Source organism: Bos grunniens, chromosome 7 (assembly GCF_055505025.1).
Source record: "Bos grunniens cultivar Pamir isolate PY7600 chromosome 7, Bosgru_T2T1.0, whole genome shotgun sequence".
Classification (NCBI taxonomy): Eukaryota; Metazoa; Chordata; class Mammalia; order Artiodactyla; family Bovidae; genus Bos; species Bos grunniens.
This window is the reverse complement of record NC_141171.1, coordinates 49,373,703-49,390,874: the sequence shown is the minus strand read 5'-3', so window position 1 is coordinate 49,390,874 and position 17,172 is coordinate 49,373,703. Positions and strand designations below refer to the sequence as shown.

The 17,172-nt window shown below is 34.9% G+C and overlaps 1 protein-coding gene across 44 annotated transcripts in view; it reads left to right on the top strand.

Moving 5' to 3' along the window:
* The window catches only part of FAM13B (family with sequence similarity 13 member B), a 95,474-nt gene that overhangs the window by 29,164 nt on the left and 49,138 nt on the right, over window positions 1-17,172 (top strand). For 20 of the 44 annotated variants that reach the window (XM_086411732.1, XM_086411721.1, XM_086411728.1 and 17 more), the window contains 5 exons: window positions 1,072-1,263; window positions 1,693-1,905; window positions 6,723-6,900; window positions 7,200-7,341; window positions 14,010-14,170. In XM_086411732.1, coding sequence (XP_086267858.1) covers window positions 1,107-1,263; window positions 1,693-1,905; window positions 6,723-6,900; window positions 7,200-7,341; window positions 14,010-14,170 — 851 coding nt within the window. In that variant the 5' untranslated portion in view covers window positions 1,072-1,106. Of the gene's footprint in view, window positions 1-1,071; window positions 1,264-1,692; window positions 1,906-6,722; window positions 6,901-7,199; window positions 7,342-9,651; window positions 9,706-12,007; window positions 12,104-14,009; window positions 14,171-17,172 lie in introns of all 44 variants that reach the window. The other 24 variants (XM_086411738.1, XM_086411730.1, XM_086411726.1 and 21 more) reach the window with 2 other exon arrangements.

The following is a 17,172-nucleotide window of genomic DNA, read 5'->3' as shown; positions in this document are numbered from 1 at the left end:
TGAAGTCACTCAGTCGTGTCTCACTCTTTGCGAACCCATGGACTGTAGCCTATCAGGCTCTTCCGTCCATGGGATTTTCCAGGCAAGAGTGCTGGAGTGGATTGATATTTCCTTCTCCAGGGGACCTTCCCAACCCAGGAATCGAACCCAGGTCTCCCGCATTGCAGGCAGACGCTTTACCGTCTGAGCCACCAGGATGCCTAGAGCTGAAGAATTTCCTTTGTTTATAAAAACATGGCTGCTCTGTCATGTAGAAATAAGAACTAGTTAATCTTGTTCTTATTAGCCTATCATTTTAAAAAAAGATTCTCTCCTGTTAGGTTGCTTATGAATTGAGTGGTTAGATGAGCTTCATATACCAGAGTCCAGAAATGATTAGGTTTGACCTTTTACTTGTGTCATTATTAAGCTTGGTCAGTAAGGTCTTATTGGTGCAAAATTTGCCCCTTAATTTGTCATTGAGACATTAATATCCGTTGCGAAGTTCAGTGATCAGTTTTGCCATTGTTTGATAAATAGGCAGTCATGGCATGGCATTAGTATTGGCTTCCCTGATGGCTCGGCTGGTAAAGAATCTACCTGCAGTGCATAAGATCCCAGTTTGATTTCTAGATTGGGAAGATCTGCTGGAGAAGGGGTAGGCTACCCTCGCCAGTATTCTTGGGCTACCCTGGTGACTCACCTGGTAAAGAAGTCTGCCTGCAATGTGAGAGACCTGGGTTCATTCCCTAGGTTGGGAGGATCGCCTGGAGAAGGGAAAGGCTACCCACCCCAGTATTCTGGCCTGGAGAATTCCATGGACTGTATAGTCCATGGAATCGCAACGAGTCAGACACGAGTGAGCAATGTTCACTAAAGGGAGCATTCAGAACTGACTTCACATAGTAGAGAAAATGTTTAGATGATTGTATTGAGCTTTAATTGTAGAACACACTTTGGGCCTGGTAACTGGAACATATTTAATAGATAAGAACACATTCATGTGTAAAGCCTTCTTCTTTAATGTATGTAGTCATATTGCCACCAGTTAATCATTATAGTCTTTTTTTTTTTTTTCCTTTCATTTGGCAGAAAAGACAGCTTTGATTTCTGGCTGCAAAAAAGATATGAGGAAGAGCTCCTCCCCTTCCTTGAGTAACTGCAACTCCGTTCTTGCTAACAAAATATTTGGAATTCCACTTGATGAGCTGCAGCAGGGAGGACATCCAGACAATGAGGTTCCGTTCATAGTCCGCCATGTAGTGGACTATATTGAGGAACATGGTATATATTTCTTTACTTTGAGGGCTAGCCTCTGTTTTAATAGACACAGCTTATCCCTTTTGGACCTTGGATTATTTTTTTCCTCAGTACTCCATGTCTACAATATTGTGAGGAAAACTGATGGAAATTATTTTTTTTTAGTGTATCTTTCATTTAAAGTTATATGTTCAGATATGCCTGATTTAGAGCATATTTTAGTGGGAGGGATGATAAGAATATTTTTTAACAAATGTAAGAGGGTGGGATAAAGTACAATATCCCTCTAGACAGAGACAGTGTGTGTTTTTAGATGTGTGATTTGAAGGTGTTCAGCCCAATCGGGAGACAAGAATGGCTTTCTGAAAGTATGAATATTTTAAGTTCATTGGAGAATGAATATATATAGTAGTTGAAACTTACTTAATTTTTGCCTTGAACTAATTAATGTAGGAGGTCTGGAGCAACAAGGACTTTTTCAAGTCAATGGAAATGCTGAGACAGTGGAGTGGCTTCGGCAGAGATACGACAGTGGAGAAGAGGTGGATTTGGTTAAGGAAGCAGATGTTCCCTCAGCTATTAGTCTTCTTAGGTTTTTCCTTCAAGAACTTCCTGAACCTGTTATCCCTGGAAGTTTGCATATTCACTTGATGCAACTTTCTCAAGGTAACATAATCTGAATCTTGCCAATCAATCCCTTAACATTTAATTTCAAAATCTTTATCTTTTAGAAATCTTTACATGTAAGCAGTAATTATAGTAATTCTGAGAATAATTTCTTAAGTTCCCATTTGAATACATATGCTCTTTGGGGCTGTATTGTCTAGTTAAAGGAATGGCAACCTCTTAGATTCCTGTAGTGATGTTTACTTTTTATAATTGGTCTTAGTGAGCCTAAGATATAAGATGAGAAGGAGGAAAAGCAGGAGATAAGAACAGAGAAAAGAAGGAACAACAACAAAAAAAGATGTGTGGCAGAAGGTCCCATAATAGCCAGTGATGTTGGTTAGTGGTGATGTTACTATGTTTATCCTTGGTTTGATTGAATATTCTAGCAAAAGCCAGAAGATAGCTTTGATTCTAAGTTTGGACTATACCTAAAACTTGTTCTTGGACGCCTGAAGGAAAGTGAAAGTCTCTCGGTTGTGTCCGATTCTTTGCTACCCCATGATAAAATATCAAATTGGACATCAGATTGCAAACCAAGTCAAGAAATTCATTGGTCTCTGTTGGGTTAATTTTTTGGTGGTGACTGAAAGTAGGGCTTAGCTGGGATGGATAAGAAAAATAAAAGTGAAGTATGCAGAAAGGTAAAAGAACCAAGAAGCGATGAGGTGCTTCTGTTTCTTGAGCCAAATGGTATTCATGTGTGTATAATAGTGTGACATGTTTCATTACATAGGAAAATTTATGAAGTTGACATGTAATACAGTTGACTCTTGAGCAACATGGGTTTGAACTTACATTTTTTGTCAAAAAATTTGTACTACGAAAAAAAAAAATTTGTACTACGGTACTACATGATCTACGGTTGGTTGAATCGACACATGAAGAACTGTGGACTTGGTGGACCTGCTATAACGTTACACACGACTTTTCAATCATGTGGAGGGTTGGCACCCCAACCCCTGTGTTGTTCAGGGATCAACTGTATTATCCATTTCTTTGGATTTTTTTTTAAATTTATTTATTTTAGTTGGTGGCTAATTACTTTACAGTATTGTAGTGGTTTTTGCCATACATTGATATGAATCGACCATGGGTTTACATGTGTTCCCCATCCTGAACCCCCCTCCCTCCTGCATCCCCATCCCATCCCTCTGGGTCATCCCAGTGCATCAGTCCTGAGCACCCTGTCTCATGCATCAAACCTGGACTGGCGATCTATTTCACATATGATAATGTACATGTTTCAATGCTATTCTCTCAGATCATTCCACCCTCGCTTTCTCCCACAGAGTCCAAAAGACTGTTCTATACATCTGTGTCTCTTTTGCTGTCTCACATATGGGATTATCATTAACCATCTTTCTAAATTCCATATATATGCGTTAGTATACTGCATTGGTGTTTTCTTTCTGGCTTACTTCACTCTGTATATTTTTTTGGCTTTTCTTTGTATTGTGGAATCTCTTTAAAAATTTTTTCGAAATGGAACTTCTAGAGAAATTCAGTGATAGTAAGAAATTATAACTGCTTCCTTAATTCCTACTTGCTGTGAGAGCTGGATATTTTGTTTTATATCCTTAAGTTGTATATGGTTAGAAGAGGAGGATTTCTTTTTGAGAGTATTTTTCCATTTTATTTTTTTCTTAAATTTATTATTTTTTTTAAATTTAAAAGCAAGCCTAAGTTAATAGATGCCTCTTATTTATGTGTTAAAAGTCAATACAACGATAATTTATGATCCTGTTATGTATGTTTTTCTCTATACAGCTAGATGATTGAGCTCATTTTATACTTGATTTATTCAGGAATGGTTAGCCTGATTCAGTTTTGTTTCTTTATTGTGCCACCTGGATCAAAGAACAGGTTTCAGAATAAAGTATCAATATCGTCACCTTTTTTCAAAGTGTAATTTTCTTTTTTTGTCTCAAGAAATATTATTTTTGTTTTGAATTTCTGAATCTATTTCAAATTTCTTTTCTTGGAAGTAGGTATTTTTTCAAATGTTTATATTGAGTCATCTAATAAGCATTTTTGCACCCATTAAATATATATAATGAAAATGATGTGTTAGAGTTTTTGGAGCTTTTTTTATGTCTTTAGAGCCATTCATTTTGTTTTTATAATAGGATTCCATTTTCCCTGTGTTATAGAATTGTAGACAGGTCTTTTAAAGTTCTACGAATCTGATAATCTTTCAGTTTTGACTGAAAATTTATAAATGAATAAGTGGAATGAGATTTAGTGATAATAAAGTTACTGCCTCTCACTGATGCTACCAGTCAGAAGCTGTTCTGTCAGTGAGATTGTCATTTTCATTGTTACTCATTTAAAAGTACGACAGTATCATGTACTGTGTTACTGATGGAGTTACAATATATATCTTACTAATTATTCTGTGTCAGTATTCACTTGTGAAGGAATTTAAGATGTGCAGAAATGCTTTTGGCCTGTTTTCAGAAAACCACCATTCGCCTCCACTGCCCATGTATATAACCATTAGCACACACACCCATATACACACACACATGCATGCACACACACCCATATACGACACCCATTTCTTTAATAGGTAGGTGTGGCGGTACTTGAGGTGATATTTGTAATTCTGTTGTAATAAAATCTATTCGTTCATCCTTTAATCATTCATTTGGGAAGGTGTCTGGGTCTCTGGACAGAATTCTCTCCATTTATCGTAGGTAACTCTTATGTTAATATTTTAATATTTCACAACCTTGGTACTCCTAATATTTTGGGCTAGGTAATTCTTTAGTATAGGGGCTATCCTTGAATTTTAAGATATTCAGTAGAATCCCTGGACTCTGTCTACTAGATCCACTGGTACCCCTTTCCCCCAGGTTATGACAATCATTCCACTCATTGTCAATGTTATCAGCCATTGGTTTAGCTCATGATAGTTTGTCCAATTGTTTATACATCGTATTTTGGTAGAAAACACAATTCACAATTCTGTGAATTTGTTGTTACATTAAAAAAAAAAACTGTTAACAATGGTTAAAAGATTTCCTAGTCAGGGGAATCTTCTTTGATATGTACATATATTTTTCCTGGTTATGATTTAACTAGGTAGTAGGCTTAAAATGGGGGAAGGCGGTGGCACCCCACTCCAGTACTCTTGCCTGGAAATCCCATGGACGGAGGACCCTGGTGGGCCGCAGTCCATGGGGTCGCTAAGAGTCTGACATGACTGAGCGACTTCACTTTCATTTTTCACTTTCATACATTGGAGAAGGAAATGGCAACCCACTCCAATGTTCTTGCCTGGAGAATCCCAGGGACGGGGGAGCCTGGTGGGCTGCCGTCTGTGGGGTCGCACAAAGTCGGACACGACTGAAGCGACTTAGCAGCAGCAGCAGCAGGCTTAAAATGGCACCCCACTCCGGTACTGTGGCCTGGAAAATCCCATGGATGGAGGAGCCTGGTAGGCTGCAGTCCATGGGGTCACTAAAAGTCAGATATGACTGAGCAACTTCATTTTCACTTTTCCTTTCATGCATTGGAGAAGGAAATGGCAACCCACTCCAGTGTTCTTGCCTGGAGAATCTCAGGGACAGGGGAGCCTGGTGGACTGCCATCTGTGGGGTCACACAGAGTCGGACACGACTGAAGCGACTTGGCAGCAGTAGAAGCAGAAGTTTAGAAGAAAACAGAAATTCAAAAAAACATTCATTCAGGGACTGTTCCAACCAATTATAAAGACAGAGTACCTGGGCAGTCGATAATGTTATGTAATGTAGAAGAATCGTTACTGGTTGCATTTTAAATTTTAAGTAAAACTCATATGACCGTAGCCGTTTCTGTTAACTTCTTAGAGTTGTGTTATTTTGTAGAGATGACCAATATCATGGTCATAACCTTTTACCAATAATTTTTCCCCCCAATAATTATTTTTAAATTAATTTTAAGGACCTCAAGAAAAATACAGAATGAAAGATAATTGGGTTAATTTTCCCTATTAGAGCAATTAATTACTTCATTTTGAGGTACCTCTGAGAAATTACTTCTCCTCTTTGGGACCCTCACCAGTCAGTGGGTTGATACAGACCTAATTTCTGTTAATGAAAACTTATTGACGTAAACACAGGACCTGTCTTCTGGTAGCTGAAAATTCACTTGGTAAACCGAGAAGAGGAATTTGGGTTTTGTTTTTTTTTTTTTTTGCTGCATCATGCAGCATGTAGGATCTTAGTTCCCTGACCAGAGATCGAACCTCCTGCATTGGAAGCCTAGAGTCTTAACCACTGGATTGCCAGGGAAGTCCTGGAATGCATCCTAATTTATTGATAGTTCTGTTGATATTGCTGAATTTAATTGTCCTTTTCAGAATGTTAAAAGAAGAAAGTGTTTTTTTACTCTGTTTCTTCGTTGTTTTTTTTTTTTTCAGATACTGTTAGCTGGTTAAATTGCTTCTCATTTTTGCTTACTAGTGGTTGGTGTTGAATGGTATTGACGAGTACGTTTTGACTTCTTAGAGTTGGCACTAATTTGGAAACACATGTACAGTCATGCAAAAGACAGTATGTTGAGAATTAAAATAAGCTCTAGGATTGGAGCCAGTGAATAATAGATGAAGAAAACATTCTCTAACAGTTGAGGGGTTGCATTCCTTCTCCAGTTCTTCCACTTAATAAGTGAAATGCAGAGCCCTAAGGCATTTGGCCTCTAGTAGAGGAAGTGAAGAGGTTTTGAATTGTTATAGTAAACTGGTGATGAAGGTGGAGTAATGTGAATCTGGCAAAATATCTGAGCTTTGCTTTTGCTTCATTAAGAAAAAACCCTGTCATTATGTTTTATAGATTATAATAATGAAGATGAATTTGGAAGAAAGTTGAGGTTCCTCTTGCAACAGCTTCCACCTGTTAATTACAGTTTGTTAAAGTTCCTGTGTAGATTTTTAGCCAATGTAGCATCACATCATGAAGAAATTTGGTCAGCAAACTCTTTGGCTGCTGTCTTTGGTCCAGATGTCTTCCAGTAAGTTTTTCACAAATTTTTGTTTTATTAAATAACATTGTATTTGTGAAATAGAATCATCATACTGTCTCCCAAGGGTCATAGGTTGCTTGATGAACCATCATTTTTTATAGTAGATCTGATTAATCCTCCCAGTATTTCTGTGAACAAGGTACAAATTAGGTTGGCTTTACAGATGTTAAAACTGAGGCACAGAATGGTGGCATAAATCACTCAGGTCTATAAGGTGACTCAGTTTCTTCAGACTTTATCTGTGATGGATTTAAGGACTCTCAATTCAGTTTGGACTTTTCTTTTAGTATTTACACAGATGTGGAAGATCTGAAAGAACAAGAAATAGTAAGCAGGATAATGGCTGGACTTCTGGAAAATTACTATGAGTTTTTTGAGAATGAAGAGGAAGATTTTTCATCTAATGATTTGAGTTCAATTACTGAACAGGTGAGACTATTTTAAATATTCTACTTGGAGGGAGGTTTTTTTCATTTGGTAAAGAATATGCTCTTAAAGGCTTGGCCCAAACTTATGTGGACTTTTTAAGTACTAAAAGTTTAGGACGTAATTTTCTTGGTTATTATACATTATCATAGGTGGTATTTCCATGTAGTATATGAATGTGATTTTTTTTCTGAACAACTTCTTGTCGTCAGTTTGGATAATATGGAAGAGGAATCGAAACCAGAGATACGCTAGAGCTTTTGTGGGTTTTCTTGTGTTTTTCTTTTGTTAAATTAAGCATTGTTTATTTTGTAAGAGTAGTGTGTTTTTGTTTTTGCAAAGAAATTGCTAGCATAGAGGAATGTAGGCAAAGGTTGAGAATTAGAAGGTAGAGGGAAAGGTGGTATATAAAATTGACACAAACTTTTAAAAATGTTTTTTTGATTGAAGTAGCAAGTCAGTGCAGCAGTGTAACCATCATCATATTAATTCCCATTAGGGAAGCATCAGGAGAGTAATAGTTTAGGTTGCAGATGTTTTAAATTTTGTGGCTCTTGAATATTAAAACCCATTTCTCAACAGTGTATTTTGTTGTTACTGTTATGCCTTAATGGTTGAGACTATAAAAGGGTCCTCATTCATTTCTTCTTTATGAAGTGAGAATATTGATTCTGAGTAATTGTTTTTGACTGTAAAGCCACATTAATCCAGACTTCTCAGGTTTAGAATTCATGCTTTAGGTCTGTCTGGAAGTTTTTCTTGTGTACTTAAGTGAAATGATTTGTCAAGCAAACTTTTATATTAAAACCTATAATGTTATTTATATTTTGAGTGTGGGGTGGGGCTGCTACCTTTTTAAAAATAACTAATAATTCACCTGGTTAAAAATAAATAAGGTAAAATATATAGTAAAATGTCCTATTCGTACCTGTGCCCATCCTCTCCCTCTCATTGGTTTTTGAATGTGTTTTTCCAGAATTTCTTTATGCAAATGTAAGTAAATATTTCTTAGAATTTTTAATATTTTTAATTTAATATTTTAATTTTTATGGAAAGTAGCATACTTTACATAGTATTCTACACATTGTTCTTTTTTAATCATTTGACAATGTATCTTGGAGATCTTTTATTGGAATGTAAAGAACGTAGTCTTTTTTTTTTTTTAATATCTGTGTGAGTAAGTTCTCTATTGTATGAATATAGCATATAATTTATCTGATTCATAGTATCTGTATCCACTTGAAATGGTGATAGCACATCCCAGTTTTCTCAGAGGCATCGTAGTTTATATCTGCTTTCTAATGTAATTATTAGAAAGAAATAATAAAAAATTATAATATAATATAATCAAATAATAAAAATTATTGTTATTTTAGTAGCTTCCCTTTTCACTTTCAAATGTATCCAAGTTTAGATGATAAATTATATGGTTATGCTGTTTATTGATGGACAGTGGATTATTTCCCTTCATTTGTTCTTAAACTATAAAGCAGCATCTCTTGAATGTTTATCATACATATTTTCATTCATTCTTATAGGTGTTGGCTTTGATTATGTGAGGTAGGAGTTTTATTTCCTAGGTAGCCCAGCTTTTATTTAAAAGGGTTTCTATACCGTTGTGAACTTTTATAGATAAGTCTTTTTAATAATTGGGAATTATACTTTGCTTAGGTTTGTTTTGTGTTTTTAAATGAAGTTTAGTTAATTTACAGCATTGTGTTAGTTTCAAATGTACAACATAGTGATTCAGTTATACATGTTACACATTCAGTTATGTAGCTAACTTTTTTCAGGTTCTTTTCTCCTTTTTCAGGTTCTTTTCTCTTATAAATCATTATGAAGTATTGAGTATAGTTTCCTGTGCTATATAGTAGTGGTACACAGTTGTCCCAAACTCCTAATGTATCCCCCCCCCCCCACCACCTTTGGTAACCATAAGTTTGTTTTCTATGTCTGTGGATCTATTCTATAAATATTTATTTTTTTTAAGATTCCACGTATAAGTGATATCACATGATATTTGTCTTTCTCTTTCTGGCTTACTTCACTTAGTATGATAATCTTTAAGTCCATCCATATTGCTGCACATGGTATTATTTTGTTCTTTTTTATGGCTGAGTAATGTTCCATTGTGTGTGTGTGTGTGTGTATGTATCAGTTACATGTGTATATATGTATCAATCACATCTTCTTTATCCATTCATCTGTCAGTGAACATTTAGATTGCTTCCATATTTTGGCTGTTGTAAATGGTGCTGCTGGGAACACTGGGGTGCGTGTATTTTTTCAAATTAGAGTTTTTGTCTTTTTCAGATACATGCCCAAGAGTGGGACTGCTGGATCATATGGGACTCTATTGTTAATTTTGTAAGGAACCTCCATACTGTTTTCCATAGTGGCTGCACCAGTTTACATCCCCACCAAGAGTGTAGGAGGGTTGCTTTTTCTCTACACCCTCTCGAGCATTTATTTTTTGTAGACTTTTTGATACTGATCATTCTGACTGGAGTGAGGTTAATACCTCATTGTGATTTTGATTTGCATTTCTCTAATAATTAGCGATGTTGAACAGTTTTTCATGTGCCTTTTGGCCATCACATGTCCTCTTTGGAGAAATGTCTGTTTAGATCTTCTGCCCATTGTTTTTTTTTTTTTTTTTAATTGTACTGTATGAGCTGTTTGTAAATTTTGGAAATTAATCCCTTGTGAGTTGCATTGGTTGTATTCCACCCCCCGCCCCCATTCTGTAGGTTTACTTTTTGTTTTGTTTATAGTAAGTTTAATTAGGTCTCATTTATTTTTGTTTTTACTCTCAGAAATGAAGCCAAAAAGCTATTATTACAATATGTGTTAGAGAGTGTTCTGCCTCTGCTTTCCTCTAAGAGTTTTATGGTATCCAGTCTTATATTTAGGTCTTTAATCCATTTTGAGTTTATTTTTGTGTGTGGTGTTAGAGAATGTTCTAATTTCATTCTTTTACACGTTGCTGTCTGGTTTTCTCAACACAACTTATTGGAGAATTTGCCTTTTCTCCATTGTTTAGTCTTGTCTCATTTGTCATTGATTAGTTAGCTGTAGGTCGGTTCCTTAAATTTTTTATATTTTCTTCATGTAACCATTTTTACCATTGTCTGACTTTCCTTCCCTCTTTTTCTTCTGCCTTTCCTTTCTTCCTCTCCTCTCTGTTTTCCAGTATCAGAAACTATTAAGAAAACAGTAATAGATGTCAAATTATAATTTACCATGTATAAACTGAGGATGAATACATATGTATACACACACACATACATATATGTTATATATGTATTTGTGAGATAAATCAAGTCCGTAGAATTTGTAGCCTGAAACAGTGCTCCATGGAACTTCTGGCATATTTTTTTGAAGGTTTCCAACTATACAGTATGTGACATAAGAAACTTGATTAAAATAAAGAACTGACACAGCTGTTCAGAATTATTTTTGCTGAAAAGAAAATGACAAGAAGAGGACAAGTGAATATATGTGCCTTAAATGTTTAATGCTTTTTGATATCCATATGAACTCTCACCTTTGGGGGATTCTGTGTGCCACCTTTCTTTTCATTTTAGTTCAGTAGTTAATTTTTTAAAATAAAGTTAATGGCTGCTGAAAATGAAACAACATACACACATTTGTGTTACTCATTTTCTACTTTTCTGAGATGATTTGACTTATAAGAAACTGATGATGCCAATTTGATCTAAAGTTTGTATCTTGACTCTTCTAAAGTCTGCAGGGTATATTTTGATTATGTTTTACATTGTGGTATAATTCTCTGATATTTCTATTATCCTGCAGCTTTCTTACGTAAACTGAAATATATTCATAGCTCACATATATTGCATTTATATTTCTGTATTTTTTTAAGCACTATAAAAACTGACTCAAAATATATTGTGCTTTACATTAAATAGTTGTGGTCAATTAACACCTGTAAATAATATTGAATTCTGCAGATTTGACTGTGAATAGAAAAGAGGATATTAGCATATTGAACAGAATATGCTCAAAAAACAGGGTAGTGTAATGAGTCCTGAGAGACAGCAAGGTATATCACTTATCTTGGCTCATGTTGCTAATCACCAGAATCTATTGTCTACTTTTCTTACAGTTTGAATTATAACTGGATTTCAATAGTACAGATTTCTGGAATTTCTTTTTTAAGGTAGATTTCATATCTTTCATATTTGACTTGTGAAGCTGAATTGATCAGATACTGAGTGAAAGTAAAATCTCCTCAAACTCAGCACCGTTTGGTTGCATTTTAAAGTTGTTATAACTTAAATGCTGCTAATTTGTTATCCACATACATAAAGAGGTGGGCAGACCCGGCCTGTCCTGGCAGTGCATTGGTTTTCCCCCTGATTTTGATATTTGAGGAAAGCAAAACTTATTTAGCACTCTCTACTTGCAGAGTTTTATCCCATTAATGCAAGTATTTGGCCATTAGGTCCTTTTCAAGGTAGTAGATTTTTTTTTTTTAATAGTATGAGAGGTCTCCTTTGATTGGAGATGTTGAATAGGAAGTGTTTGAGTAATGACTCAGAGTCAGAGAACAGATTCTGTGTATGGGATCCTTAAATGATTGCAAATCCAGTAGAGTGGTTTGAAGATGTAGGTGATAATTATGTTTCTTTATACGTTTGAGAAGGCAGGTAGCAGCGTTCTCCACAAGCTGGAGTCTGGAGAGCAGGCATTTCACGAGGTCCTAGAGAAGGGAATTACAGCAGTCAAAGAAGGAAGAGATGTAAGTATGGCTGAGGGTTTTCCATAAGTGAAGTTGAGTCAGGTGCCTATATAGGGTAGGTTCAGAATAACTTATGAACAGAATATTGATAAGCAGAAGGTCAAGTTGATAAGAAGAGGATCAAGAAGAACTTTTGAAGCTAAGTTGTGGAGTGATGGAGCATTTTTATCTAATTTTTACTCTTACCCAAACCAATTTAATGAATTTTTACTGCAAGAAATTACACTAGAAGGCCTGGGGTGAGGGGTGGGGGAGTGAGAAGAAAGACCCATAGGCAATTGATTGTGTTCATGTCCTATCTTAGTTGATGGTTACTGGTGAAAATGTTAGGAAATATCTGTTAGTTTACATAAAGCTTATTGAATCAAATATATATTCATTATAATTGAGTGTAAAGTTTTAATGGAAAGAGCTATTGACCGTAGACAAACTGATTTTAAAATCGGTGATGTAACATTAAAATTGCAGTCCTTCTGAACCAAAAATGTGTGTACTGAATAGTTATCTATTCTCAGTTTAAATAGTCACGTTACTTTTTTTTTTTTTTTTTTTGCAGTCATCTAATCTTGTACTCAAACCTAAGAACAGTATTTTCTTGCCAGTTTTTTTCCTTGGATTATCAAGTAGATATTAATTAAATACATTCTTGATTTTAAGTAATTTATTAAATACATAGATAGAGAAAGAGAGTAACTTTCCATTTCATCCAGTTTAAAAACTGACCTGTCATTTGAAATTTTCACCTTTATGTATAAATCTAACTTCTCAGTTAATCATTTCTGTGTGTGTGTTAGTCGCTCAGTCGTGTCCGACTCTTTGCGATCCTGTGGACTGTAGCCCACCAGGCTCCTTTGTCCAAGGGATTCTCCAGGCAAGAATACTGGAGTGGGTTGCCATGCCCTCCTCCAGTAACCACTTAGGCCAATGATTTTCAGTACTTGTTAATTAGGAGTTGGTAGAGTATCAAAGTATAATTACCTTCTGATTCAAATTTTCATTTCTGAGAATCTTGTAGCAATTGTTGTATTTGCCTGTCAGGAAAAACACTAGTGTTACATGTAGCAGTAATTATTCTAGGTATTGTCAGCCCATTTGGCTAGAATGGATAGAACTATTTATGTTTACTGTTTAATGTTTTTAATGACTAGTACTAATTTATAAAAAATGGTGTGATTTTATGGCTAGTTTCTTCTATGGGATAGCTTAATAAATGTTTTTCATTTGAAAATATTTTGTTCGTTTTCCTTCTTAGATATTTGTGTCTTTTTAATTAGAATGGTTATTTACTTATGTAGCCAGTTTGATAATAGAAAATGTTTTACAGCCCCTGACAGAAAGAGAATTATAACCTTGAGTTGTGCTTCATGGTAAAAATAGTGAGTTCTTCCTTGTTGTAAGGTCCAGTTTCTGCATGAAGAGCTGAGTCTGAACCATTTAGAAGTTAGCCATCATTTTCTAAAACATAGTTAAGACCTTAAGGCAAAATTTCTGTGCCCTTTTTTTTCCTACACTTATTCTGTGTTAAAATCACTTGTTCAGTGCACTTGGAAATTGGAGAGGTCAGTTGAAATCTTCGTTGTAGCTCTTAGATTTACAAATCTGATTGGTTAGGAAATGAAGCTTTTTAAATGTTATAGTGTGCATGCTTTTTCATAGTTTGCAGTCTTATTCGTATTCCTAGTGATATACTAATATAATCATTACCTTCTGCTTTAAAAATACTATGTTTGGTTTGAAATTTTACTCTAATGTGGAGAAGTTGGCAGATACTTTGTAAGGGAAATTAATCTTAAGGAAATGAAGCTGAAAATGAGTTGTGTTTAAATTTTTCTTAGAATAGTATGTTTTAGATATCAGTTAACAGTTTCATTAAATTTTAATTCTCGGTTTCCTCTTATTTATATAGGTTAATGAACTTTCTGAGGAAGAAGAAGAAGATGAAAAGCTGGAACATATAGAAGAACTTCCAGAAGAGGGTGCAGGAAAATCAGATGACATGCCAGAGGTGGTACAATTAAGGATGACTGAAAACATCCTGGAACCAAATAGTGTTACAGCATCAACAAGGTAGTATTTCATTTGAAAAAGGACTAATTTTTGAGCGCTTCATTCTGGTTGTAAATTTACTCAAGCACTAAATTACACAGATTATAATGATATATGAAAGATTAATTTGTATATGAAAAAGAACAATAAGAATGTTTTAAAGAAATAAACTGGTTAAGGCGTTTTCAGCTATTAATACCTTCTAAAAAATAATCTCTTATGTATATTTTCTCTTAAAGTTAATTTGTTTTTGTATTATTAGTGTATTAGTTGGGTTGTGTAAAATTTCAGAACCTTTGAAAGTAGAATTGCTAGAGAAACATATAGTGGTTGAGTTGACTATATTTCCAGCTCCTAGGCACTAGATTGAACTAGGCTTTGAGAAGAGGACTCTGTGATTCTTTAAGATGGTGCTTTCCAATCCTTTCATGTGTAAAGTGCTATTAAAGATGGTAGGCTGGAGGCACTATCGTAGCACATGGGTAGGACCATTGGACACAATGTTTAGGAAGCATTAGAGAATTCAAGAACGCCCCATTCATAGCTCTAGGTTTGGTAAATTCTGTCCTAGTTCTCTGTAAAGCTCCATGGTTTTCTAATTAGGGGGACGGTTACTTGTTTAGGCCACTAGATGTTTTTCATTAAATTTGTGTTCAATAAAATAGTGATTTAAAAAGTAGAGAAAATAATTTGATTAAACAAATATTTAATTATTAATTTAAATATTTAATTACTAATTAATTCATTTAAATAGTAATTTAAGAGACAACAAAATATTTAAAAAATAACTAGTAATTTAATGAAAGAACTATTCATTGTCATCTAGAAAAATTATAAAGTAGTTTAAAGTGTATACTTCTAAACTTTTGTTTAGTTGCTAGGTCATATTTGACTCTTTTGATCCCATAGACTGTAGCCCGTCAGGCTTCTGTGTCCATGATATTTCCCAGGCAGGAATACTGGAGCAGTTTGCCATTTTCTTCTCTAGAGGATCTTCCCAACCCAGGGATAGAGCCCATGTCTTCTTTATTACAGGCAGATTCTTTATCACTGAGCCACCAGGGAAGCCCATACTTCTAAATACAACTATTAAATGTCTCTTTGGGACTCTATATTTTTATATTAGTTATAGTTTCTTCAGACAGGAAGATAATTTTGGTATATTAACATGTTTATTCACCTTTTTGGTTGTGGTTTAGTTGCTAAGTCGTGTCCAACTCTTAAGACCCCATGGACTGTATGTAGCCTGCCAAGCTCCTCTGTCCTTGGAATTTGGAATTTCTCAGGCAAGAATACTGGAGTAGGTTGCCATTTTCTCCTCCAGTTCACCTTTTTGCCCCTGGTATAATTTTTTGTTTGTACTTTTCTGTTTACATGATATTCTTAATTCTATGTTAGATATATATGAAAATACTTATAAGCTATATGCTAAAGTATTTAGCTATGTCTTAATTATGTATTTACTTTAATTCTTTTTTCTGATCTTTGAGTTATTCCAGCTTACTCTACAGCTTTTGTTCTTAGGTCCTTTTATCCTTCTTTTGGCTTTTTCCAAATAAATTTGGAAAATTCATTAGGCTCAAAGAGAAAATTTTCCTGTGACTTTTGATAAGTATTTCCAGACTGCTTAAAATACTTGTCTCAGTTTTCATTACTGTTAGCAGTATTTTCTTGAGCACCTGAAAACAATAGATTTAAACTGGTGTTCTTTATTTTCTTTGAGTTATGCTTGCCGATAATGTAACCTCTAGCTACATGTGGCTATTTAAATTTAAACTTAATTAAATAAAATTTAAAAAATTTCCACAGTTGTGCTAGTCACATTTCAAGTGCTCAATAGCCGTATGTGATGAGTGGCTAGCATAGTGGACAGTGCAGATATAGAGCAGTTCTATCACTGTAAAAATTTCTTTTGGATAGTGCTCATTTAGAGAGGTGAATTCGTTAGGCATATTATTTGTTTACCAGCAAGGTTAAATATTGTTTGAAATGCATGCTGCTAATAAGTTTCTTTTTTTGGATCATCTGTCTAGCTTTATAGAGGATCCTCCTTCCTTCCAGCACAGCCATTTTTAGATGGAGTCATTGGAGATTTGAGGGTAGTCAGGATTCCTTAATTGCAAATCATAGAAACAGATCTTGGCTAATGGAAAGAAAAAAGATAATTTATTAGAAGAATGCTGGATAGGTACCAGATTTGAAAGGAAAAGCAGAGAGAAGAACATGAGAGCTCTAGAGAATTTAGTATAAAAGGGTCATGGAAGAATCTCTTCAGCATGTGGCTGTTGCTGTGAGATTTCAAACTACTTCCTTGCATCTGTCATTCTGCTCAAGATCAGATTCCTGTTGGGTAACAGGGGAGAGGATCTGGCATAAATTGGATTGTGTGTCCATTCCCCAACCAGGGTAGAGGTGAGTCATTGTAAATTATGCATGTATCAAGAGCATTGGATGGAGGGAAGAACTAGTTTGCCACTGAAAAATGGGGCTAATACCAAAAGAAAGGGGTCAGGGTATCAGGCAATACAAATAGATGTATCTGTCACAGTGGTCTTCTAGATTTAGTGCTGACCCCTATAAATTTCAGTTAGTATTTATACATTAAATTTTAGGTTTGGCTGATTGAGAGCATAAAGGCAAAGAACACATTCATCTTAAAAAAATTTTTTTTTTAAATTTTGTATTGGGGTATAGCCGATTAACAATATTGTGATAGTTACAGGTGAACAGCAAAGGGACACAGCCATACATATACAAAAATACATTCACCTTTGATGAAAGAAAGGTAGGCAAGAAATATCCTAGAATGCATAGGACCTAGAAAATAGGGAGCTCTTAATAAATTCATTTTAGGGAATTAATGGATACTGTGTTGCATGAAGCTAGTGATTGAACTTTTGCTAACTAAATGTCTTGTCTTTTTTTTTTCTTCTGTATTTTATGTATTTTGACTTTGCTGGGTCTTTGTTGCTACACATGGGCTTTCTCTAGTTGTGTGCAGGGGCTACTCTTTATTGTGATGT